This window comes from Eschrichtius robustus, chromosome 3 (assembly GCF_028021215.1).
Source record: "Eschrichtius robustus isolate mEscRob2 chromosome 3, mEscRob2.pri, whole genome shotgun sequence".
NCBI lineage: Eukaryota > Metazoa > Chordata > Mammalia > Artiodactyla > Eschrichtiidae > Eschrichtius > Eschrichtius robustus.
The window spans coordinates 96,872,750-96,898,498 of record NC_090826.1 but is presented as its reverse complement, the minus strand read 5'-3'; the positions used below and the strand labels follow the sequence as shown (position 1 = coordinate 96,898,498).

Here is a 25,749-nt window from a genome sequence, read left to right as displayed (position 1 = left end):
GAGTGAAAGTGTCCAGGCCCAATGCTCAGCACAGAGCAGGCATACAAAATTTTAAGATATTACTGAAGAACTCTGCATGAAGCCTGTTCTTCTACATATTAGGTCCTAAACAAATCTCTCTTAGATACTGCTAACTGACCCCTGACTTGTCCCTTCTTAGAAAACAGGTTCTAATGAAAGTTTTGCTGTTCAACCAGGAATGACACAGGATTCCAATAAGATCTTATCATTTTAATTGACTTTAATGATTATTGCTCATCTGCAAGGATTAATATTGCATTCATTAAAAATCATTCAATACAAAATAAACTTGTTCCTCCCAAGTTGCTCTCTACACGCTCCCTCTGATGCCAGACATTTTCCCACAGTGTCCTTTGTTACATGGCTTGACAGAGACGGAGCCCTTACCTAGTATTTCTATGGACACAGTAATAGATATGGGAGCAGGGGGCAGGCCAGAGGGCAGCAGGACCTGGGCCCCTTCCCTCCAGCAGAACTCACACGATGGATACCACTGTTGGCCAGGTTACCGCCCCTAAAGGATGTGCTGTTCTGATTGGCTGGTTAAACGCCTTGGGAAAAAGGGCTTGAACCATTAGCATCTACAGAGAAGAAAGCATGGTCACACTGGCAAGGAAGTGGGAAGGGGCTGGTTACGGAGAAACAGGAGAGGGGAAAAAAGTTTTGGCAAGATCACTGACCCCTGCTAGGAAGTCACAGAGTGAAAGCTTTCCTTCTTGTATTTCTATTTTTAATTAATGTCTGTCTTCTCTGATCAATGGCAATAGGGAAATGAAAATTTCTAGTATCTAGCACTAATGCCTGACCCAACTTTGAAGGATCACCAGCTAGAACAAGTTGAGAATTTAGAATCCTGGATAATTATACACTTAAAGCTCATGAGCATAAAGCTCACCTGACCATGCAGAAATGCTGGTAAGCAGGGTGCATGGCATGGGAATACATCTCTCTTATCTCTGAGGATTCTTTCAGAGTGTGAGCCAGGACATACTGATTATTTTCTCTATGCACAAAAACTGCCCTTTAAGGTCTCAGTTCATAAACTTTCTGTGACATGTGTCAATCAAAAGTGGTACTGCTTCTGTAAAACTAAAGTTACATGGGTCCTAAAGCCCCAGACAAGTTATACAGAGCTAATTCCCCTCACCCTGACCCAATTTATCCTTCCTCCTCCCATCCACATCTACCTCCCTTTAAGTATTTTAAATTGCAGAAGCACAGCTGATTATAAATTTGCTCTTAAAGGATAAATCCTAAAGACAGAGCTCAGTGCTGTATACTGAGTAATGGCTCAAGAAATTTGCTTTCAGCACAAGCTGATGGGGCAGAGCTGATAAAATTTACTGTTACGGCCCCAGTTCATTGATGCTATAAACTATGGGCTAGAAACTGAGGGATTATCAGAGTTTGAGATCAGCATTTCTCTAGACTCAACTCTGCACTTTTAGCTCCAAAGGTTCAAAAGATAAACTGATAACAACTAACCACTCAAGCAGCTCCTCAGTATTAAGACTAAACATTTTTCTTACTTAAAAAAACAAAACAAAAAAACAAAAACCAAAAAACAAACAGAACAAAAACAAACAAAAAAAACCCAGAAATAAATGCTAGGGGACAAAATTCAACTTAATAGAGTACAGTCTGGATAAAAACCTGGAAAATGAGAGGGTCTGGTGGGAGTGGAGGAAGGGCTGTACTAAATCCAAGTGGGCCTACCAGATCTTAACAAGCGACACTCACTAGTACACATCTCTGAACCAAACATACCACCTTTACACAGGAAACAGGGCTTGGAACATCTAGGGGAAATTAACATGCACCACCTATATATAACCTACCTGCCTGGTAGGTACCATCCCTGCTCCTCTGAAGAAGTGAAAGAGCACTGATTTCAGCAGCTAAGAAATGGGCTCTTTTAAGGCAATTTAGACATTGCAGATTGTTCCACATAGAAGGTACCTTAGCATTTCCTGTTAATAAGGTACCCAATTAAGACTATAAAGTCCCCAGAAATGGTAAAGAAAGAATCACCTTTCTGGGCTGGGAGAGTAAAATCCTTCTTTAGTGACTAGGGTGAGAAACCTTGAATCTCAGTTTCATCTAAAGAGCCATGAAGCAAGTTCCTGTGTGGTCTGCAGAACTTGGATAATGAGATGAAAAAACAAGAGAGAAATTATAGGAAAAAAAATCAAGAGGAAAGGATTAAGAAGAAAATAAAAGTTTTCTTAAAAAATATGTCTTTTAGAGTCGTGTGGTTCATGTGGACTGGTCCTTGGTAATACGGTCCATTAGTATCTGTAAAGAAAGAGATTGACTGTTTAGTACGTGTGTCTTCCACATGAGAGTTCCAAGAAAAGAATCCAAAACAGAGAACACTCTCCAGGGTCCTTCCCCTGCCCAGGCCAGGGATTCCTGCAGTAATTCCCCAAGGATTATTCCTCCCTGTGCTTCCAAAGGACTTCCAACAATGCCATCTCTAGCTGTATCTCCTGCTCCCTAATACTATAAATCAGTGGTTTTCAACCCTGACAATATATTAGAATAATCTGAAGAAGTTTTACAAAATAAGCCGGGGCCCCATTCTAGACTAACTCTATTAGAATCTCTGGGGGTGAGGCTCAAGCTCCAAAATTTTAGAAAATGCTGACTTCTTTACATCTACTACTAGATATACAATTTCTCTGTTTACATTGTTAGTGTGAGGCAGAGTTCTTGTACTCTTCAAAATTAGCTATAACACTATTTAAGAAAACTGGCTAGCCTGCATGGCTTAATATTGGGGAGAAGAGCTTTTCATTTACTTTCTCCCAAGTTACCTGTAATAATTGGGTTTGAATGGCCCATTTTTGTTGAGTCCCAGATATTTTGCTTGGTCATCTGTCAGCTCTGTCAGGTGGGCATCAAATGATGGCAGGTGCAAGCTGGCAACGTACTCATCTAGGAAGAACAAAGCGGCAGGGGGGCAGACTCCATTTCAAATATGCCTCTCAGGGCATAACTTCCCCCTATTTTCATCTGAAGCTTCTTTGAGAGAGAGGACAAGGCTTGGAATAACTTTGAAAGAATCTAACTCAGAATATTTGCTTAATTTAAAAAAAACCCTCAAAGTTGCCTTTAAGGTATTTCTCTCAGTACATCCAGAGTGCATTTAGAAAGCCATTTGCCAGCGGGACAAAATGGGCCAACTTGTTCCTCCCCATTCTTCTCTGGCAAAGCTTTTGGGTTCACCTCAATGGCCAACATACCATGTACTATTCTCACTTTCCTGCAGCAACTTCCTTAGCTGGATTATAGTCAAATTATGAATCAAAGTGGACACCAGTAAGGTCAAAAGAGCTAAGTCATCAACATTTACTTACGATAAGATCCATAAAGGCCTCAAATCTTAGGATCATGGATTTCTAAGGCAGCTGGCACAAATGTATTAGTTTTCCACAGATAAGCTTCCTGGGCTTTTACCTTTATGAATATGAATTGAAAACCAAAAACCAAAACCCAAAGGTAAGCTGAGGTAAGCTGTTGAAGGGGACAACAGCAAGAAGTTTTTTAGCTTTAAGAGGACAGGGGTTTGGGCTGACCAATGAGAGGGGAGGTGGGCACCATATTCAGAAAGGTAAAGAACTAAAGATGATGCATTATGTCACGTGAACACAACCCAGTTGACCCCTGGAATGACAGAAGACTGTTCGTATATCTCATAGAAGATGGACAATAAAAACTATATTTCTGTTTCTCTCATTTTGGTCCCAGGCTATAATCAGTGGTAGTAAGTTTAATAAACTTCATAAAGCTACTCAGGATAAGAGCATCTACCCTAAACCACTGTGCTAAAGCACCTTTACTCATTAGCTGTAATTCTTACTACAATTTTGCAATATATTTAGTATTATTCTCACTTTACTGATAAAGAAACTGAGGCTCATGGAGATTAGAACTTGTCCCGAGGTCCAAAAACCACTAAGTGCTAGAACAGGGATTAGAATCCTGACTCTAAATCCAATGCTTTTCATGATATTCATTTTACCAAACCATGCAACAGTCTGGGGATCAATATAGGTTTCTACTGCTTTCACTCACCCATTTTCTTAGGAAGCAAGTATACATCTTGTTTGTATCGTCCCTCAGGTGCATTATAGAGTTCTATCAGTGCCAAAGCCTAAGGCGGGAAAAGAGGGTCAAAAAACACAAAAACACTTCTTAGGGACATTAAAAAACAAAAACAGAAGAAATAGATTTAACAGGGTCTTGGGGTAAATACTGAAGTGATCTACCACAGTGGCAGCACGCAGGACTTGGACTGTGGTAAACACCAGCACACACCACAGGAGGATTTACTGGTGTTTTTGTTTAGTTCCTAATAAAAGAAGAGACTAAATACAACTGAGCTGAAACACTATATTCTAAATTAAAACAGCCAACCAAAGGGACACAAACACTGACTCTGCCTGACTGATTATCTTCTACACTTGAGAAAGCCTAAATCTTGACAATTTGTAACCTGAAGAAAACAGGTTGATAAGAACACAGGAGGGCACACTCTCACTGGAACTCTGATCTAGGTCCAGTTCCACTCATCTTAGCGCAGGCTAAGCCGGCCTTTTGTCACATACCTGTGTTGTAGCTGTGATGGACAGAACAAAGGTGGGAACTGTGGAGCAGCTCAGATTGAGCAGACGACCCTGAAACGTTGAAACAGAGCCCTGGTATGAGTTGTGTTATCCCTCTGTCATGTCATGCAAGTCACGCAAATGCAGGAAAGGACTTTATACTCCTCTAGACTCAGTCAGCAGAGGAAGAATTACAGTTCCAAATCAGGACTCTAGGTTTTATCTTATTTTCTGCAAGTCCATCTGAGTCTGACAAACTGAAGGATCAGCTGTGGTCAGGAAGTAGTATGTTACTTAGTAAAAAGTAGATATTTTTTGAGTGATTCTATTTTGGAGACCAGACTATTTGAGAAATATACCTCTATCCAAAGATAGAATTCAGGGAAACATAGGCCAAATATGTTTACCCTGCCGCCCCTCCCCGGATGGCTCTAACCATATTGCTTGTGCTGTACTGCCCGAACCCTTGTGTGTGTGCACCTCTGCCAGAAGGACGACGCGTTTGCCATCTGGCCAGATGACATGATCCACCTGAGAACGTACTCGCTCCCATGTCAGCTCCGGAGTGCGGAGGCTGGTCTGAAAGGAAGAGAGCGCAGTTGACTGGCTATAATGGAAGGAAGCAAAAAAAGGCCTAGCAACAAATCAATGAGAGAAGGCTTACCACATCAATTTCTGTGTTTGAGTGGCCCATATTGCATACGATACAACTGTTTTTCATGCGATCCAAATGCTCCCGTGTCACTACATTCTTATTTCCTAAAAGTAAAGGAGAGTGGCTGAGGAAACAGATCCTGGCGGGGAAAGGTACTGACTGGCTTTCAGTTAGAACAAGGGAGAGAGGTTTGCTGGCACTAAAGAGCATGTATACACTGTGAGGAAAGAAGTGTGCGTTGCATAACAGCTCCTTAGGCTCAGTTATTTGGTTTTAAGATCAAGCAGGATAAAAAGCCATCAAGGAAAAAGGCTCTTTGTTCTGGAAAATATGTTAAGGTTCTGATAGCTTACTCTAGTTCTCAGACTTTTACACAGAACACAGGTCTTACTTACTTTATATAAAAGTCAACTAGATCATTTTCAAGATTTAACCTCAGAGTTAATACTCCTCCATGTACACCAAAGCACTGACACTTACCTGTGCAAGTTATTACGACATCAACTTGCCGGATGACTTCATTTAGCTTTACCACCCTGAACCCATCCATGCTGGAAGAAAAGGAAGGAACACTATGAGCAAAAGCAAGGAGGCAGTGGGACAGAAGCTGGTCACAAAATGAGACAATTAAATGTCTTTCTAAAGTTAAATCCAGGGCTACCTCACTGGAATGGTAGTAATAAGCTGTGCTAAACTATACACACTGGGCTCTTCAGACTCCCCAAGATTCCATCCAGGAAGGGAAAATACCAAGAAGCTCTACGAGTGCCCTATGATTACAATGCAGGGAACAGAGCAATCTTAGTCTTCTCCTTCTTTGAGAAATTTCTCCAAGGAATGGTTAATACAATAATCAAACTCTTAGAAACATAAAGTCCCTGGAGTGAACCTAATGGTATTACCGCTGTTCTTACCAGGCCTGCAGAGCACAGATGGGGTCAATTTCTGTGATATAGACAATTGCTCCGAGGGCCTTGAGAGCAGCACAGCAGCCCTTTCCCACCTGCAGAGCATAAGAAAGAAGTCAGGTCCATTCAGGCACAGATATTTAGTAGGCAGGTAGGCTCTCTGGGAGATGGGAATTAGCCTCCCTGAAACCATCAATCATCTAGCAAGTCTTTGCAAAGATGCTCCAATCCAAGCAGAGGAGAAACAGATCCTGATTATGTTGTGACCCTTAGAGGAGTGATTTAGCAGACATTTCAAGGGCTTTAGCAAGGGCTGGAGCTTGGGATAGTAAAAGAGATAAAGGAAATAAAAGTATCACCATCAAGGAAACAAGACCAAGGAACAGCAACTGTAACCTCTAGTTTCTTGTTCCAGGAAAACCTGATAACTGTCACTTGAGAAACATCTCACTCAAGGACAGCCTAGCAGCTCAGAAACTTCTGTGGGTCATTGTTTATGACACTAAATAAAATCTCTTGTCATCTATTCTAGTTCAGAGATAATCAACTATATGTCACTTCAGATTTTACCCTTCACTCCACTATAAGTCACCCGTGGGACCAAAATGCTACATATTTACTTGCATTATGTCTCACAATGAAAAGGTTACTGTTATAACTGGGGGGAAATGATGCCAACATTCCATAGCATAAGACAAAGTGGTGAAATCTAAAAACTCAATTCGTTCTATATGTCTCTATTCATAAATCTGAATAAAGGACTTTTGCTACTATTTTGAGACACTTTATCTAAAAGCATATTTTAAACCCTGCATCAGTTTACACTGACAGCACAAGTCTCCTTCACTCAAAATTTCTAACAAGTCTGTGAAAAGGCAGACAATGAGGCCCAGCTACTTACCTCACCATAGCCACACACCACCACTTGTTTCCCACCGAACATTACATCTGTGGTCCTCTTCAGGCTGTGGAAACAGACAAGCCTCAACTCAAACATTATTAGCTCAAATACAGTCCCTCTGAAAATTAGAAGTGTGGGCAATGCCCCATAAGAACTTCACCTGGAAGTTGGCTGGGCTCAGTATGAGATAGAATGCCTCTAATAAACTTTTAAAGCCATAGGAAGACCAGGGGGCAAAACTGGAGGGATATCAGACTAACATTATAACCCAAGCCAAATTTACCCCCTATAAATTTGAATAATTATACATTTCAACCTACCCATCTAAAATGGATTCTCGGCAGCAGTATAAGTTATCAAATTTCTGTTTGGTAACAGAATCGTTGACGTTCATGGCTGGAACACAGAGTTTCCCAGCTTTGGAGAGCTGATACAGCCTAAAGGGAGAAGAAAGCCACAAAAACAAAAACAAAGTTAGCTGGTAAAACACAGTAGCTGGCAAAGTCTGCCTAATTCTCTTCAAGCTCTATGCTGCCCTCCCCAGTCTTATTTATTGCCCAAGAATATTAGTAAACAAGGTAATTCCTTGTTATCCCTCCTAACTTCTTTTCATTTTCTCTTCCCCAACTCCCACCCCCTTTTTTTGGAAGGAAAAAAACCTTTCAATTGAAGAAATTTACTTCTCTTTCATAAAAGGGGATACATTTCCTTAGACCAGCATTTTCTTAATCTTTAAAAAAAACCCATGCCTACTTCTGATAAAGATTATCAATGATTCTGATATGGTTCCGTGTGTGTGTGTGTGTGTGTGTGTGTGTTTAAGCATGTGTAACGTGCCCCCAAATGAGAAACACTTTCTCAGATATTTTTTAGGTATTCCAACAAGCAAATAATATTTTGCCCAGTATTGTTTTTTGTAATGTGTATAACATATAGTTTTACAATAGATTTTTTTCGTATTTCAGATATAAAATTATAATCCAAAATTGAATACAGTTTTTCAAGATATATTCACTCCCTACCTCCCAGCAATGACTGAGAATCACAGTGGAATAAATGGGAGAGAAAATGTCTGAACTAGAATCTGAAATAACTTCTTTTTAGGGTCTCCTTGATTTTTTTCAAAGGTAAATACTCAAAAGTTTTATCTAAGGAAGATACTCCCATTTAGTTACAAGCCTGAAACATAGCCCTAAAGCCTAAAAGAGACCAGAAGAATCTGCTGAGGCAAGGACACAAGGGGCAGCTACTCCAGAATCTGTTACCTGTGAACACCAGTCACGCTCTCTTCCACAATGCCTCGGATCTTCTTAAACACGTTTGGATACTTCTTATAAACCCAGTGGGTTAAGTCTCCCCCATCATCCAGGATCTATAGAACAGCCAGAAGACTTCTATGGGCATTCAGGCTGCTAGAGCTGGGGGGAACTTTGAACCCACTTTCTGCACTAGTAAGAGAGCCCTGTATGTTTTGGAGAGCACTCCTCAGAGCTCCTTAGAGCAGGTTTAGACAGTGGAAACACAGTCAAATTTGTTGGTGTAAGATGGTTAAAAGGATTCCTAAGTTTGTTCTAGGCTATGGTGAAGAGTAGTAGGCTAATCACAGACTCATTTTTTAGTCTAGAGCCCTGATATAAAGCCCCTTGGAACATAAAAGGAGAGCTGGGGCAGGAAGGAAAGAAACCAGAATTTTACTCCAAAGAGGTACCATATCATTTTCTTCTATTTCATTCTGCTGTGTTTGAGCCACGTGTGTTCAGCTGGTCTTACCCTTCCCCCGCCTTTCCATTCAGTACTCAGACCCATCCTGAATAGGTATCAAGCTAACCATTTTGGCAACAAAGTAAGTGCATAAGACCAAACATCCGAAACATATGTAGGGAACCATGCTTTGAGGGAAAAAAGGAAACAAATCCATTGTCAAAAGTGTAGGATGAATATGCATTATTACCATGTTGGCTTGCCACCCATCCATGTTCACACAGCGGTCAATACACCACCAGAAGTCATCTTCTGACTCGCCCTTCCAAGCAAACACTGCAACTCCTGTAGACATGGAAACAACTCAGCTCATTCGTCTTTGGGGGAGTGTCCTATACCAACATCACTCTCTGAGATCCAGGTGAAGAGAAAAAGGCTAAAGAAATTATGCTGGAAAGGAAACAACTTATGGAGGGCAAAAAGTCAAAAGAGCATCTTTAGTTCAGAAATTAGTTAAGAATTTAAGGGATTTTTGTTTTTGAAAGTATTTTAGAACCTTAAAATGTTATTCTCTTTGGTCAATTTTATACGTGGAACTTTATTCTAAGGAGATAAAATGAAGTGGGAATCAAAACAAAGCTGTTCACTACAACATTATTTATATTAGCAAATATCTTGAAACAACCGAAATGTTCCACATTAGGAAAACAGTGAAGTAAAATCACATGGCCATATGACTTTTATAAATGATGCTGTCGAAGTTTTCAGTGACATGGAAACTACTTCTGAAAATGTTATATTTACGTTATAAAATTGTATATATACTGAGACTTATTTCATCTCTGTAAAAAGTGAATAGAAAAATGGAAAAATATGTCAAATATTATCTCTGTGTAGCAGGATTTTAGGGGAACCTCTTAAATTTTCTGCAATAAACATCAGAAAAGAGTAAACAAGAAAAACAAAAGTACTATACAGTTGCTTTCTGAGGATCATAGGAAGATGGGAGAACCTTAAAGAAACTTCAGAGTGATTTTCCTTTGGACATTTTAACAATAAAAATTGCTTTATGTTTAATTGAACTCATAAGTAGTTCATATATTTTCAATGCAATATTGAATACCAAATTATCTAATGAACTATCAAATAGATGGTACTTCTTACTTGTGTTCTCTCAAAAGTGAGGAGACTTTTGTGAAAGGAGACCAGCTGAGCTCATACTCACACAGCTCACATAGTTTAAAGTTCTTTCTCATTCATTTAACATTAGAATTGGGCATTTCCCCATATATTAGATTCTTTACAAAGATCATTTTAAATGACTATACAATATTCCACTATGCATATGGACCTTTATTAGCCATTTCCTTCCTGTCGACACTTTTATTACCCTCCACATTTTATAGCCCCTAGACATACATGACACTGTAAAGATAATTCTGATATGTAAAAATTATGTTTAGATAATTATTTTGCAGCAAAGTCAGTGAAAAAAGCTGAGCTTACCAGCCTCAGCCAGTGCTGCAGCCACTTCATTCTGAGTGGAGTAGATGTTGCAGGCAGACCAGCGGCACTGAGCCCCCAGGGCACAGAGTGTCTCAATCAACACCTATATAGATGTATAGGAAGACAGAGTGAGAAGGAGGAGGGCCAGACTTGAGTGGTAATTAAGAGAACAATGCCCAGCAACTCAGCAGCAACAGGTGCTACACTGGGAAGTTACAAAAGGGTGTGTAATCCACTAGTTAGTACACTGTAATCTAACTTTACCCCCCCAAAATGGTCCCACAAGTCTTAATAACATATTTATAACAATCATATTCTTGCAAATCGAGATCTCCCTAAGTCAGGTTGGTTAAAAGTAGGTTATATCTATACATTCAAAGTAGAAAACCCCATTATTGTATAACTGGGAGGTTCCACTTAATAGTTAGCACTTGGAAGTTAGATAGGGAAGGAAAAGCAAGTAAAAAAAAAAGAAAAAGTGTCCCTCCCCACCCCCACTCCCATCAGAAGACCATCACTTTTCTCCCAACAAACTCACCGCTGTCTGGGCTGTGATATGTGTACAGCCCACTATTTTAGCACCAGCCAAGGGCTTCTCCCCCTGAGCACGTTTCCTGAGTGAAATCAGAGCAGACATGTCTGTGAAAGAACAGAGTATTTGAGCTAGGTCTGCACTAGCAATATCATTAATTCCTGCCCCAGCGACATCTAGGGCTGGTCTGGATCTGTTGAGATATGGTGAGGTAAGGAAGAAAAACTCTAAGCACATTTTTTTTTTTTTTTTTGGCCATGCCACGCGGCTTGTGGGATTTTAGTTCCCTGACCAGGGACTGAACCCGGGCCCTTGGCAGTGAGAGCATGGAGTCCTAACCACTGGACCGCCAGGGAATTCCCTCTAAGTATATATATTTGATGCCTGGCAGCTTCAACTGCAGAACAACAGCAGTGAGTTGTCATCTGATCACTGGGAATTTCTCTCTTCCTCTACTGTTTCAGCCTTATATGTATAGGGCTCATATGTAGTCAAATTCTCAAAAGTGATCGAAATGGAAGGTGTCATCATTCATCTGGGAGAAGAGGGAAGTAGTTATGGCATTGGCTAATGGATTCCTATATACTACAATCATCAGACCAGGAAGAAAGACTTTACATCCACAGAAGCCACTTGCTTCTGTTTTTCTACGCTGTCTAATCCTATTCCGTCAGTTTGTTTGAGTTCTGTACTCCTGCCCAGTATAGAACATGCCTCCAATGTGAAAGCAACAAGAGTAAAGAGACATTATTGGGAGTGGGGCTGGGTAGAGAAACCAAGATTTAACTGATTGTCAGTCATTTTTACTCTTGCTCCAGCAGAGGGTGCTCAGGATCAAAGACCAAAAGAGACCCTAGGTCACCACATCCTTAGCTGAAAACCCTCCCACATTTGCTGCTTCTGGGAAATCTGGGTCTCTGAGATTGGCAGCTATGGTAGGATCCCGCAGAACTAACCACCATGTACTGATCCAGGACTTGCTGACTCTGCAAGCAGATCTTTGAATATGGTATCATGCGGGAGGAAAAGAGAAACTACTCTGTGTAATTACCACACGCTGAGAACAGGAAGCAGCAGGGAGAACAAGAACAAGAATCCTGAGGCTCAAGCTCCATATAGATAGATTTGTTTATATAAAAGTCCAAGATACTGGAGTTTCCCAGGAGACTTTCAAGTTAGCTTTCAAGCCTTAAGTTGTTTGTGCATCCTGATGACTAGCAAGTGGGTTGCTTCTGGTCCCCTACCCACTCCCTTTCTTTACCTTGCTCTGCAATCTCAATCTCCCGGCGTCCAAATTCTGCCTGCTTGATGTTCTTCACACAGAAATTGCTGCTGCCCTTGGAGTTGGTTTGCTGCTTTTCTCGGGGGGAAACCTCATCATCAGAGCTATCTGTATAGGACGCAGCTAGAGCCAGGAAAGAAAGAAATGAGGAAAGAAAAACCTCAATGGCCCCAACTCCACAGAGTGCAGTCACCAAGGGACTCTCATTTAAGTTAAGTGAACACTCTTAATTGGAGCCACCTTTTACGTCTCTCTCCGTTCTACTCCTCCAGGGTCTAAGAAACGGTATGAATGAAACTGTTGTAGATCTTTCGGTATTGTGGCCCTTTTACCCCCCCCGCCCCCGATGACTTTGCCATTAGTGCCTGTGATAAGGAGCTATTGATCCCAAACCTGCACCAGCTCAAGAGAACCCCTCAAAATAGGGGCACTTGGTCCCAACTGGGACTGGAACCAGACATGGCAAAAATGGAAGAATAATTTAGGGCATATAAGGAATGTTGTTTCTATAGATCACTAGTTCTCAAACTTAAGTATCTAAAGCATCTGTCAGAATCACATGGAAGGTCTGTTGAAACACAGATGGCTAGGGCCCCACTGCCACAAACTCCCATTCAGTAGGTCTCAGATGGGACCCAAGAATTAGCATTTCTAACAAATTCCCAAGTGCTGCTGATATTGCTGTTGAGAGGATCATACTTTGAGAACCATTAATGTAAAAGAATAAAAACAGTAAGATAACCTTATCTTATAAAATCTTATAAAGAGATTTTACACTAGGTTGCACTAAGGAACACAGAAATGACACAAGAGATGAGCAGCACTGGTTCTATTGCCAGCCCTGGGATCACTCAAGATGTTCAACTTTAAAAAGCAGCTTCACAAAAAGCTAAAAATGTCCTTTCAGATAGATATGCAGGAGAATATAAAACAATCACTCCTTACCTCTCAAATCACTTCTTTTCTCTCATTGAATATTTTCCTGATCACCGTCTCTGCCAGTGTACCAGGTCTCTCGCTGACTTCTACATACACATCCTCCTCTGTCCAGCTAACACAAATACTACTAAAGGTTATCTATCCACTAGGACAATTTAACTCTATCACTAAACTTTTAAAAATGCTCTATTAGGTCCCCATAAAACATGGCCATCAAGATCTTTAAAGACTTCTTAAAGCTTCCATCACTCATCCCAACTTTTTCTCTTATAACTCAATCTTCCAAATTTTTTTCTCTTAGCTATAATTAGCCTGCTTGTCACCTATCACTTTTTGTATCTGTCTCACTCCAAGACACCTTTTCACTTATGATAGCCATTATATTTTGGAACCTTTTCTTGCACACATGCTCATAGTGAGACTGCATACTCATTTTTTTCCGTACTTAACCCTGTATATCACCATTTGTACTTGTCTGCCTATCTTGTCCATAATGGGTTATCAGTGTCACAGGGCAGAGAATAAGTTTTTAAAAATTGTCTACCCGTTTCTTTTTTTTTTAAAACAGTCCTTATACCTCAAGCCCAGTCCTAATGTTAGTAATACAATGCAAACAAGATTATGGCAAAAGAAAATAAATGGCTTTTGGTACAAATTCCTTTGCTGACATTCATAGCAATCTATGACCTTGAGCAAGCCTTTTAATCTTTTAACAATGTTTCCTCAGTTGAACAATGAGGGGGTTGGATTAGATGCCCCATTTCCTCCAGTACTCAAACTAAGATTCTATATACTCTTCCATGTTAATTTTCTAATACCCGCCTCTAAAGCTGAGAAGGGCACAGTTCAAAGCAGAAAAAAAGACTGCTTATATAGGGTTAAGATAGGAGAGGAGAACTAAAAAGAAACAGCTGGAGCCACATTAGTTGGACTCTTTCCCACTCCAGAGGTTAACAGGGGAAGATATTTCAACATAAAGGGTAACCTAGTAAATAAAAAGAGCTAAATACTAATTTTTATTGTTGACAATTCAAGCAGTCTTAAAGGCAAGAAAGAAAAATAGGTGGCAGGGTATATCGTTAACAAAGAAATCAGAAATTATGCTTCCAAAGTACACCTCTTCTTCAAGGCCAGTTCTGGCAGCCAAAATACCATTGATTTTCTCCCTTCTCAATGTGGGTGAATAAACGTGGGAATGGGAACCGGCCCAGTACTACCAACCAGGCACTGGCCACAGACCACACACAGAGACCATCCGGGAGGAAAGTCTCAAGATGACAAAAGCTTCTCCAGCTACAACCCTGCCTGGGAACATTCCCATTGCCCAACCACTAGTTATCAGCTTTCAGCACAAAGACGGGCAGTCCTGACATGAGGCATTTTCAGATCCTAGATAAGTGAAGAGAACTGGGTAGAGCACTAGCTCAAGACTCTGGAAGAGGGAGGAGAGATCAGAGAGAACAGGAAGTTCACACCTACCTGAACTGTAGCTGTCAGTGGAGGACTGAGAAATAGAGCGAGACAAAGATCGTCGACCAGTCTTGGTGGGGAATTTGGTGAACTCCTGCATGTCATCAGCAAACTGGATTTGCTATAAGAGGAAGACAAAAAGTTTAAACTTACAACAAGGGTTCTATGAAATGTTTCATTTTTAAAGGCCATACATTGTCTCCCCTAAAAGCTAATATTATCATGTGGCTCCTACTAAGCCAGCAATTCTTCCACCAGAAATGAGGGCGGAGGACGCTATTCTCTGACTCCTCCCAAAATGCCAATTACTATCTCTTCCCGATGGTTTCAGCAGAATTTTGTGGGGAGAGGGGGAAGAGAGAGAGCTTAAGATCCAACTTCGTTTAGCATTTGTCTAATTTCACAGGTCTTCCTTCCCACGTTCCATAAAGTTTTCTTTTCTCTTATAACCCTGAGACATTAAACTCTTTACCCTTGCTCTCAACTCTATCAAAAAGCAGGCATAATCTCTTAGGGCTTCTGCTTGTTTTTTATTTCAGAATATTCTCTTGTAGCACATTCTTATCCTGAAGTTAGCAATGGTCTTGTTTTTTGAAAGAATTATGAAGAGATGCCTTAAATGGTGATGGACATTGGGGTGCTAATAGTCAGAGTCTGATCATGTACCTATCCTTCACAAAGCCAATGGAATATTGCCAGAACCTTCTATACACAGTATAGAAGAAAATACCAGAATATTCTAATAAAAATTTAAAAACACACATACCATAGTAAATTCCAACTAATTAGGACTAATTTGAAGGAAGGAGAAAATAATGACTTGGTAAACTCTGTATTAAAAACTTTCTTAACCATAATTCAAAAAGAGTCATGTACCACAACGTTCACTGCAGCACTATTTACAATAGCCAGGACATGGAAGCAACCTAAGTGTCCACTGACAGGTGAACGGATAAAGAAATATGGCACATAAATATGGCACATATATACAATGGAATATTACTCAGCCCTAAAAAGAAACGAAATTGAGTTATTTGTAGTGAGGTGGATGGACCTAGAGTCTGTCATACAGTGAAGGAAGTCAGAAAGGGAAAAACAAATACCATATTCTAACACATATACATGGAATCTAAAAAAAAAAATGGTTCTGATGAACCTAGGGGCAGTACAGGAATAAAGACACAGACGTAGAGAATGGACTTGAGGACACGGGGAGGGGGAAGGGTAAGCTGGGACGAAGTAAGAGTAGCACTGACATATATACACTACCAAATGTAAAATAGCTAGTGGGAAGCAGCTGCATGGCACAGGGAGATCAGCTCGGTGCTTTGCGACCACCTAGAGGGGTGGGATAAGGAGGGTGGGAGGGAGACGCAAGAGGGAGGGGATATGGAGATATACGTATGCATATAGCTGATTCACTTTGTTATATAGCAGAAACTAACACAACACTGTAAAGCAATTATACTCCAATAAAAATGTTAAAAAAAAAACCTTTCTTAAATGAAATAAGGCAGAAACAGATAACTTTTGAAGGATACTTGGAAGACTGGCTTTAATAAATAGCAAATAGCTTACAATTAACATTACTTATAGTTAAATTAATTAGTGTTTCTGAAGTGTAGGAAAACACTTCTATTAACTGGTTTAAACCTTCCTGCTAAACTCCTGTTTAAACTCTGATAAACCCTTTCTTTGAAATATAAAATAAACCTCGACCTCCTCTGAAAAACAGAATGGTTTGAGAATCTGAATCAAGCTTCTCCTCACAAGCTGATTAAATCTGAAAAGGTTCCCATGGAGAATTCATTAAGCTAAGTTTGCAGCAAATAATATCTGGAAATGTAACCTATTACAGATTAAAATCTTCTCTCCATAACGCTGGCAACCTGGTTATAGGCATTTTGAAGCCAGGAATAGTAAAACGCCCATTAGTTACAGCTGCTAAACATTCCCCTCCTCTGTCATATGTACCCTCCAGCTAGGGTAGCATCTGGTGGCAGTGTAAGAATCAGGCATAACTGTGCAGCCTAGGCACAGGCAGCTAATATGAGCAAGGCGATTACTGAATTAGTAGGATTCTACAGGTAATGAAGCAGTAATCAAGAGAACACAGACTTGTGTTTTTACACCAAGAATCAAAGCAGAGAATACTGATGTCATAGATAATACTACTGGGCAGCAGTCCTGAAAGAAAAACTTCAGTGTACTTTCATTTTAAACCTACCTTGGCTTAACATCCAACTGGGCAGTTTTTCTTTAGGTTACTTTGTGAAATACAGAGGAGGCAGAGTCCACAGACTGTATTTTTAAGTCTAAGGATAGGTCCTAAAGGAATGGAAGGGAAAGAGAGCTACATATCCTGGCATCTAGACCAGGGTCTTGCACATAGGAAGCATTCAATAATTATTTGTAGAATGAGTGAACCTTTCAAATTTCTTTCTTCTATAAGATCAAATCAATCGAATTTCAAAAATAAATAAGTAAATAATAAAGATTCAAGCTAAACCACAAACACTACACTGAACTTGATTAACAAGTATCTTCGTACACCTGAAGAAGCAGCTTTTTTAGTTTAGGTGCTAAAACTTTAATTAGCTTAAATGTCAAAAAGACAACTGCCTTTCAAACCCAAACCAAACCAAAACCATTTATTGAAGTGGCCACAAGTCAGCATCTGCCCTTCTAGATAGGATTTCCCACTGTATGTTCACATGACTTCTGCAGTCAGCAAAGCTAGATTTACTGAAGAGATTAATCCAGGACCAAGGTAATGACTTTCAACCCAATATGCAGTTATTTTGGTGGCAGAAAAAAAGTCAAGAGACCATCAACACCGTTTAACGCTCTCCAGAGGCAGCTCTTCCTCCATCACCTTCCTTGCTCCTGGCCTAGGCAGCCTATTTGGAAGTTGCTCTCCTCTAATGACTGTTACGATTCCCTCCCTGTTCATCTTTTTTTTTCCCCAAAGGTTCTGGGTATATTCCCAGACACCACCTACCTGGGGGTAGGAAGGGTGGGGAAGGGAAATGCAATAACATTTGCAGCTTTTTTAAATAAAAAATATAGACAGCCTGCTGTGTCAAGACAGAACTGTATTTCTTTAGCAACCTAAGAACTAAGAGTCATAATCCCACCCTGTAGAATGGGATTAGGCTTCAGTAGTCTAAAGCTTAGCAAACTCTTTCCCATCTAAAAATATGAGACTGTTGCAAGACTGCTGCAAGAAGCTTACTAATCACTGCAGCGCCTCATCTCTCAGATAATGAATATGGTCCATATTTGAAGTGGGCAGAGAGTTAACTCAGGCCGTGACATAAATGGGTCGTTGTCTATTCTTGCAGCATTTTGATAACCTCAATGCTTATAAATAAAATGATTCAGCTGCACAAAGATACATGATAACCTTGTCTTCTCTCCCACCCCAAACTACTTGCAGAAGAGAACCTATATCAATAACTGCTGCTGTGAAATGCAGCTTCTCCGCTAGTTTCCATCAGGCCTGCTAGCTCCACTGGCTCTCTCCATAGCTAGTAGCTCTGTCTTCTCCTTGGTGAAGTACCTCCTGGAGTGTTGTTCACCTTCACATTGTAAATAGACAGTGTTGCCAAAAGCAATTTACAGATATCACAAGTTTTCTCTCTAGTGAAGCCAGATCTCAATAATAGCCTTCTAATTGGGTTGGACTCGCTGTACTTAAGCGAAACATGGTCAGTTAGTTGAAAACAAAATACAAAAAATGACTACAAAGTCATTCTGTTTACATTACTTCCTATTTATCATGATTTCTTCCAATCATTATTAAGTCTTAATTGGTATGCTTTCATGTTTCTTCAAATCTAGAGCTGTAAGGAATGCCAGGTCTAATACGATGTAGGATGGGGATGAGGAGGAGGGAAAAGATAGTTGAAGTCCAAAAAGGATCTGAAAATCAAAAAGTCCTATGTTAAAGAACTATTCTGTGTTTCAATACTCACCACCCCATATAAACAGCCTTACCCACAACAAACACACCAGTGTTCTATTTTTTTGGCCGAGCCGCATGGCTTGCAGGATCTTAGTTCCTCCACCAGGGATTGAACCCGGGCCCACGGCAGTGAAAGCACTGAGTCCTAACCACTGGACCGCCAGGGAATTTCCACCAGTGTACTATTCTTGAACTAATATCAATCATATATGAGAAAGGTTAGAATATCAGATTGACCCATTCTGCAAATAGCACATCCAAATACAGAAGTGTACTTGCTGTGCCTTAGCGACTCAATTAAATGTCAGGCCAATTTTATGTGCTATTTTAGAGCACCTTTTAAAATAGCTTGGTGGGTACAATGGTTGACTCTTCTATGTGATACTGAGAATGGTACAAAAAGCTCTACTGAAGAAACAATTTGGCCTATGGTACATCTACCACCTAGTTCTAAGTCTAGTGACAGAGTGAGCTAAAAGAATTGCTCTACAGAACTTAGCAAGAAGAAGGAATCATAGTCAATCGATAACAGCTATAAGACTCCAGAGAAGAAAAACAGTCGTATACTACTTGTTTAGTTGATCTTAATTGATATTTTTTACCATCAGAAGCTGAGAAGTTTACTTCCACAAACACATGGTCTATCTACTCAGATTAAGTAGCTTAATTACACTTCCTTCCAAGGTCCCACCCAATTTTGGCTTCTAGGTCCTAAATCAGAGAATTAACAGCCACCAGAATTCCGCTATGACACTATGGCCAGCGGAGGGTGATCAGGATAATATTCAGAGTATTACTTTCCTTTAGTCAATACATCTAGTAGGCACCAACTAAGTACTCAGTGCTATTTCAGGAAAGATCTATGGAAGATCTATGAAAAGATCTATGGACTCCTTCCAGGACTCCTACCACATCTTTTCTAATCCCCTTTTCACACATCTTCTGGCTAATTTATTCTTTCTTCCACAGATTCTACTCTCACCTGCTCTTTTTTCAGAGGAAATGAAGACAGTATGGCTGTCAGCATAAAAAAAGTCCAAGACCTTTTTTTGATACTTACCACTGATCAGTCTGATTCCCATTTCAGATGAATCCAAAGAAGCAGTTATCAATAAACACCAACTTCTTGGTATAAGAACTATTTCAGACTTTCAATCAGGCAAAAGAAATTTCCCAAAGATGAAAGGCATCCCTTTCTCAACTCGTGGCCCGCAGGTACACCAACAGAAAACAGCTTATCTCAAGGGAATCAATCTCAGGCCACAGAGTCGAATCCAGAGCCACCTCCAGTCACTTCTTCCATTCCCTGGTGCAGAAACCAGTCTTCTGAGACTCGGCAGGTTTTGGCTGCTCACTGTCCTCCTTCCCTGTCTCAAATTTCTTAAGTTCTCAGTTTCCCCAGATGGGGCCTGAGTTTCTAGAGGGAGGGGGTAGGCAATCTAATCACAGCACACATCTCCCTCCCTCACTCCACCGGGCTGTGTCTCAACAGTAACAGGATATAACACACACACACACACACACACTGCTAGAATCCAATTCCACTGTCAGAAGAAACACTCCTTTCAAAATGGGACTCAACTTGATCTTTCTTCAATGTTGGTGGAAGCAAGGGGTGTGGCAAAACCAGGGCCCACACTGCTGAGTCACTTAAGTGGTGAGGAAGGAACATAAAGCTTGAAAAACTCTGCCAAAGAGTGGTTTTACCCTTATCAGCTGCCCCCCCCCCCCCCGCTTCGTATCAGAGAGCACACTTCATTGGTTTTCTATTATCTCCTAAAGTGCTCTAGTGAAAATGAGTGATCTAGGCCTCCAACTGCCAACTAGAGGTAAAATTAAGAGGTTTAAAAAAATGGCAACAAGTAGGAGGAAAGCCTTCCTAATCTTTTGAAAACCACAAATTACAACAGAACATAACATGCAACCGGACTATGTTTCAATGCCTATTTAGCTATCTACCTGTCCAATTGCCTGGCCAGTCCCAACGTTCCTCGTCCTCAATCCGTCTACCAATATTATATGAAAACATTCCAGTCATTCTTCTTTTTCTCCTGACACTGAATTATCATTAACTCTAGGGTTGTTTTTTTTTTTTCGTTGCTGTTTTTTGTACAGGTGACTGAAGAAATCTAGGTTCTTAGAACATACCCATGACTTTACTGATACACCAAAGTTCCCCCCGCCGCACCCCCCAGCACCAGTTGCACTTTCTATTTATTTTTCTAACTTTATTATGATGATTTTCAACATAAAAAAATTAATATAATGAACATTTGTATACCCTCCACCTAGATTGAAGCTTTCCATTTTCCATATTAGGTTTATTTCTCTCTATATATACATATATACACATGCATACTTTCAAACAGTCCTGCAAAAAAAATTTCCAAATATAAAAATTCATAGTAAATTCTTCAGAGTGCATCTTCTAACAAAGATATTCTTCTACAGAACCACTATAACATTATAATACTTAAGAACATTAACAACAGTTCTGTATCATCAAATATCCAGTCTGTATTCAAATTTACTTCATTTTTCTCAAGTATATCCTTCATAGGTGTAAACCCGACTCTTCCAACCCAGGATGGAATCAAGGTTCACTAAATGCATTTGGTTGTTATGTTCTTTTAGTCTCTGCTAATCTAGAAGAGTTCTCCTGCTTCCCACCTGCCCCCGTCCCTGACCCACCCCGCTCTGTGATACTGACTTTTCCTCCCAGAGTCCAAGCCAGTTGCCTTATAGAATCTCCCATATTTTGAATTTTTCAGACTGTTTCCTTCCTGTGAACTGGATGTTCAGTTTTGGGGGCTGGTTAGAAAGAGGTTAAAATTTGGCAAGAATATTTCATAGTTGGTGTTGTATACTTTACTTCGCAGCATATCAGGAGGCACATAAAGTCAGGTTGTTCCACTACTGGGGACACTAACCTGAAACCCTTGGTTAAAGTGACGAACATCAGTCTTTGAAAGGAATATTTTCTCCTTTGCAAGTAAAGGTTAATTTGTGGGGTGATCCTTGTCAGCCTGTGAATGTCCTGTTCCCTAGTGACTTTACCATCTGTTCATAATCCTTGCCTGAGCCAATTATACTGGGGAGGAGGGGGGTTTATAGAATCATGATTCCTATCATTCTTTCCACATATATTAGGCTGGCATGTAAAGAAAAGCTTTTCTTCTTTCTCTTTCACTTTTTTTTTTTAACATGTCATTCATATTTTATTTATCCAATATGTTACACTCAATTATATGAGTGCACTGAATGCTCCAGTTGTCCCAAACAGGGCCACTGGGAGCCTCCTTTAAGCTGACTCTTCTGTTCTTTTGACATGATCCCATTTAAATGATTCCTTTCTTTCCAACAAAAGAAGATATACCAGGCTCATCTTGTTCTTCCTCTGCTTCAGACCTAGAATCAGTCATTTCTCCAGGGAGCCCTGATTTCTTTCAGCGGGGAAAGGTATTTAGAAACTAAAATCTGGATATAATGTCTGCCTATTGCTATAAGAGGTGTCAGTGCTTCTAAGTTCTTTCAGTAGAGAGAGAAATTAATCTTTTTTGTTTTACTCATGAGTTCATATTGATACTTCTATTTCAAATTTAACATTACCATTTCTTAAACTTTTAATTTTCCTATTTGTATCTTTTTTTTATGGTGACAATCTTGGTCTCTAATAGCAATACAATATTTACTTATTTGCTTTAGTCTATACTACACATAAAATAATTTCAAAATTACAAGACTAATATTATTATTAACAATAATCTATGCAGTGAAGTGTCAATATTTCATTGAAGTTCTTTTTTTCCTTAGAATATATTTCACAAAGAGTATGCAGAGTCAAAGTACTTTTTTCTGGGTGATTGTGTAATCTTCCTGATACGTAGTTAGGTTCATTTGTTTCTGTTTATATGCAATTTTAAGATTTCCTTTTTCTTCTCTTAATTTTATTTTTTGACATATAAAACACATCTCAAAAATTTTAAAGGTATACTCAGAGAAGTCTCATTTCCATTCCTATCCCCCCAACTCTGTTCCACTCTCCCCTGTTTTCATTAGTTTCTGGTTTAGCCTTCTTATGTTCATTTTTTGAGGTAGGAAAAGCAGATATGTATTTATATTCTTATTTTCCCTCTTACTCAAAAGGTAGCATGCTAAAATATTCTGCACCTTGTTTTTTTTTTTTCACTTGGAAATCACTTTGTATTGGTTCAGAGAGTACAAGAATCAACAATTCTTGAATGTCGGGAAAGACCAAGCCTGGTTACACATATATACAAACCTTACATGTTTGTAATAAAAAGTCATTAGCCTTAATTCGCAGTCCTCTTTAAAGCCAATACTGATTTTAAGTGAAGCTCACAAGACGTTAAACTTGCAAACCTTACTGCAAAGTATGCTGGGATGTTCTTTAAGATGAAAACTTGTCAACTGCTTACAAATTAGGCAAATCTGTATTCTTCAAACAAATTGCTGTGAGAAGAAAAGTTAACACTGAAAGCAAGTAATCAGTGGATAGCTCTAGAAGGAAGATGGAGTCTGGCATTTTGGAAGGTGGCCACATAGACTGAGTAAATGCCATCTGTGTAATTTCTTAGCCTATCAAGTTGGAACAAGATTGGAGATGTTGTAAGAACAATTCTTCCTTCCTTGATCTGGAAGTCTAGCTTAAATAAACTTGAAAGCCAATTACATCTTTGAAATTTAAACCTTCTTTACATATTCACTTGAGTGAGTGAATCCCACCTGTGATACGGCAGAAGAAATACAAGTAGCTCCCAATAAGTAGCAGCTGAGTCCACGAGGGTCAGCATTCAGAACCCTAGACTAATACTCAACAAAGGTTAATGAGACATTTTTTTTAGTCACCATCCACTGCTTCCCATCAAGTACAGGCTCAAGGGAGGAAAAAGCCATCAAAACTCAATATTAAATAACATTATCTGACTTTAAAGACCTAATGTTAAATACTATGTAGTAACAGGTATTGCTTCCAAAGATGAGTGGGCCAATGGGACTCTTCAGAATCCATTCTGTAGTTAGACTGGATATTTTCAAGTTCAAAGGACAAGGTGAAACCACTTTAAAGACCAGCTGCAGCAAACTTTAGTTTCCACAGCTCTTAAAAACAAAACACAAAATATTAAGCTTCTAATACATGGACAAGACTCTATCAAAGATAATCAGTCACATCAAAAACATGATTGTAGGGACTTCCCTGGTGGTGCAGTGGTTAAGAATCCACCTGCCAGTGCAGGGGACATGGGTTCGAGCCCTGGTCCGGGAAGATCCCACATGCCATGGAGCAACTAAGCCTGTGCGCCACAACTACTGAAGCCCGCGTGCCTAGAGCCCGTGCTCAGCAACAAAAGAAGCTACCACAATGAGAAGCACGCGCACCACAACAAAGAGTAGCTCCCATTTGCCACAACTAGCGAAAGCCCGCGCGCAGCAACTAAGACCCAACACAGCCAATAAATAAATAAATAAATAAATAAATAAATAAATAAATAAATAAAACATAATTGTATTTTTCATTCTAGAGAGGCAGTATTTGCCATCCTTCTTGACGTTCTAACTTGAGGTGTTTACGTTCAATTTTAGATAAGTCTCAGTATAAAATAATGACCTTAGATAGCCTATAAGAAACAAGCTGGTTGAAAGAAATTGTAGGCTGAAACTTCTTCGGAGCTATTGAAAAATAAGAGCTACCTGTTGTTCCAGAATGAATACAGTACAATCCCCCTATTCTCTCTGCCTCCCAGACCTGAAGACAAAAGTTTGGGTTTTCCTGATCTATGACTTTCTGATTAGCCATATTCTAATGAGTAAAGTGGACAGATGAGCAAGGATAAAGGTCTCTTGCTTTTGGCTGTATGGTAAACCAAAAGCCAAAATCAACTCTTGTATAGGAAAAGTTATTCAGCAATTTTACCAGTAACACTGCTAGAATATCACTGATCTAAATGTTTTTCAAACCATTTTTGTTTAAATCTTGGCATACAAAGAACAAGTAAAACCACCGGAGAGCACTCAATTAGGACTTTTTACTTAAAGCTGATTAGCAGTTTGAAATCCACACTTGCTAGCATGGTGAAAACCAAGGTCCTGAATGCCTAGATTTCTACGACTTTCTAGTTTAAGCACCTGCTTCAACATTAGTGGCCGTGGCTAAGATTTTCTTATAGAGGATTTGTATTTTTAAAACATTCTGGAATCCTTTGACTGCTGGATCTACCCTTCACAGATGACAAAACAGAACAGGGGTGGGAGTTAAGTAACTTGCTCAAGGCAATTTGCTACCAACATTAAGATTAACAACAACAACAACAAACCCAGTAAGCAAAAAACAAAACAAAAACAAAAAACCCCCCTACAAAAACAGTACTATTATCCTTCTTTTGTAACAGGCTGGGGGAAACAGCAGCGTTCCCCTTTATTTTCAAGGGGTTAGTTTACAGAACAGTCTACTATTGCACTAAAGCTTTCTGACTTACAGTATCAGTTGAACATGGTGAGCTTTGGGGAGGGAAAAGAACTCTCAGTTCCAAAATCCAGACTGGTTTTGGGAGAAGTGAAATGATGCAAAGAAAAGTAATATTAAGTTGCCAATGAATTGCCATTGAGAGATAACTGCTCCCTAGACTTGGAAAGGGTGAAGAGAGAATAGGAGAGCCCAAACACTGTGGAAGCAAAAAGCTCCACTCTGGCATATGCTTCAACTGTCTTTTGGGGATGGACTAGGGAGGAGGAGAATGTACAAGCAATCTAATCCTGACACTTTACTACGATGAAAGAAATGACCCCAGAGCTTCCCATTGGAATCAAAAGCAATTTAAAAACTTCACCTGGTATGTAAACCAATTCAAATGATTGTGCTAATTTATTTCCCCTAGTTGAACTACCTATAAAGTAGAATTACATATTTGTAACCATATAAGCCTAAAATTTTAGACATGAAATTTATTTTTATTTTTTTAGCTGTGTCAAAGCAAGAAACTACCTTATGACGTAGATTTCTCCCAACAGTGAGTATTTACTTCCTTTTAGGAAAATGCCCCTTCTGTTGATATTTTATATTTGGGTTTTAATGTAATTTGGATTGGATACAGAGTTTATCCTTTACCCCTCTACCCTTTTTTTTTTTTGGCCGCACCTCACGGCATACAGGATCTTAGTTCCCCAACCAGGGACCGAACCCGCACCCCCTGCAGTGGAAGCTCGGAGTCTTAAACGCTGGACCGCCAGAGAAATCCCTAC

At 39.7% G+C, this 25,749-nt stretch overlaps 1 protein-coding gene across 2 annotated transcripts in view; it reads right to left on the bottom strand.

Moving 5' to 3' along the window:
* Positions 1-210: 210 nt before the first annotated feature.
* Positions 211-25,749, bottom strand: part of AHCYL1 (adenosylhomocysteinase like 1) — a 39,571-nt gene continuing 14,032 nt past the window's right edge. Inside the window, exons 2-17 of one of the 2 annotated variants that reach the window (XM_068540453.1) lie at positions 14,532-14,643; positions 12,093-12,236; positions 10,838-10,938; positions 10,300-10,402; positions 9,044-9,138; positions 8,358-8,464; positions 7,413-7,529; positions 7,093-7,156; positions 6,198-6,286; positions 5,764-5,834; positions 5,293-5,387; positions 5,109-5,207; positions 4,632-4,700; positions 4,099-4,177; positions 2,838-2,958; positions 211-2,316 (exon numbers count right to left, since the gene is read on the bottom strand). In XM_068540453.1, coding sequence (XP_068396554.1) covers positions 2,310-2,316; positions 2,838-2,958; positions 4,099-4,177; positions 4,632-4,700; positions 5,109-5,207; positions 5,293-5,387; positions 5,764-5,834; positions 6,198-6,286; positions 7,093-7,156; positions 7,413-7,529; positions 8,358-8,464; positions 9,044-9,138; positions 10,300-10,402; positions 10,838-10,938; positions 12,093-12,236; positions 14,532-14,643 — 1,473 coding nt within the window. In that variant the 3' untranslated portion in view covers positions 211-2,309. Of the gene's footprint in view, positions 2,317-2,833; positions 2,959-4,098; positions 4,178-4,631; positions 4,701-5,108; positions 5,208-5,292; positions 5,388-5,763; positions 5,835-6,197; positions 6,287-7,092; positions 7,157-7,412; positions 7,530-8,357; positions 8,465-9,043; positions 9,139-10,299; positions 10,403-10,837; positions 10,939-12,092; positions 12,237-14,531; positions 14,644-25,749 lie in introns of those variants that run through there. The other variant, XM_068540454.1, reaches the window with a different exon arrangement.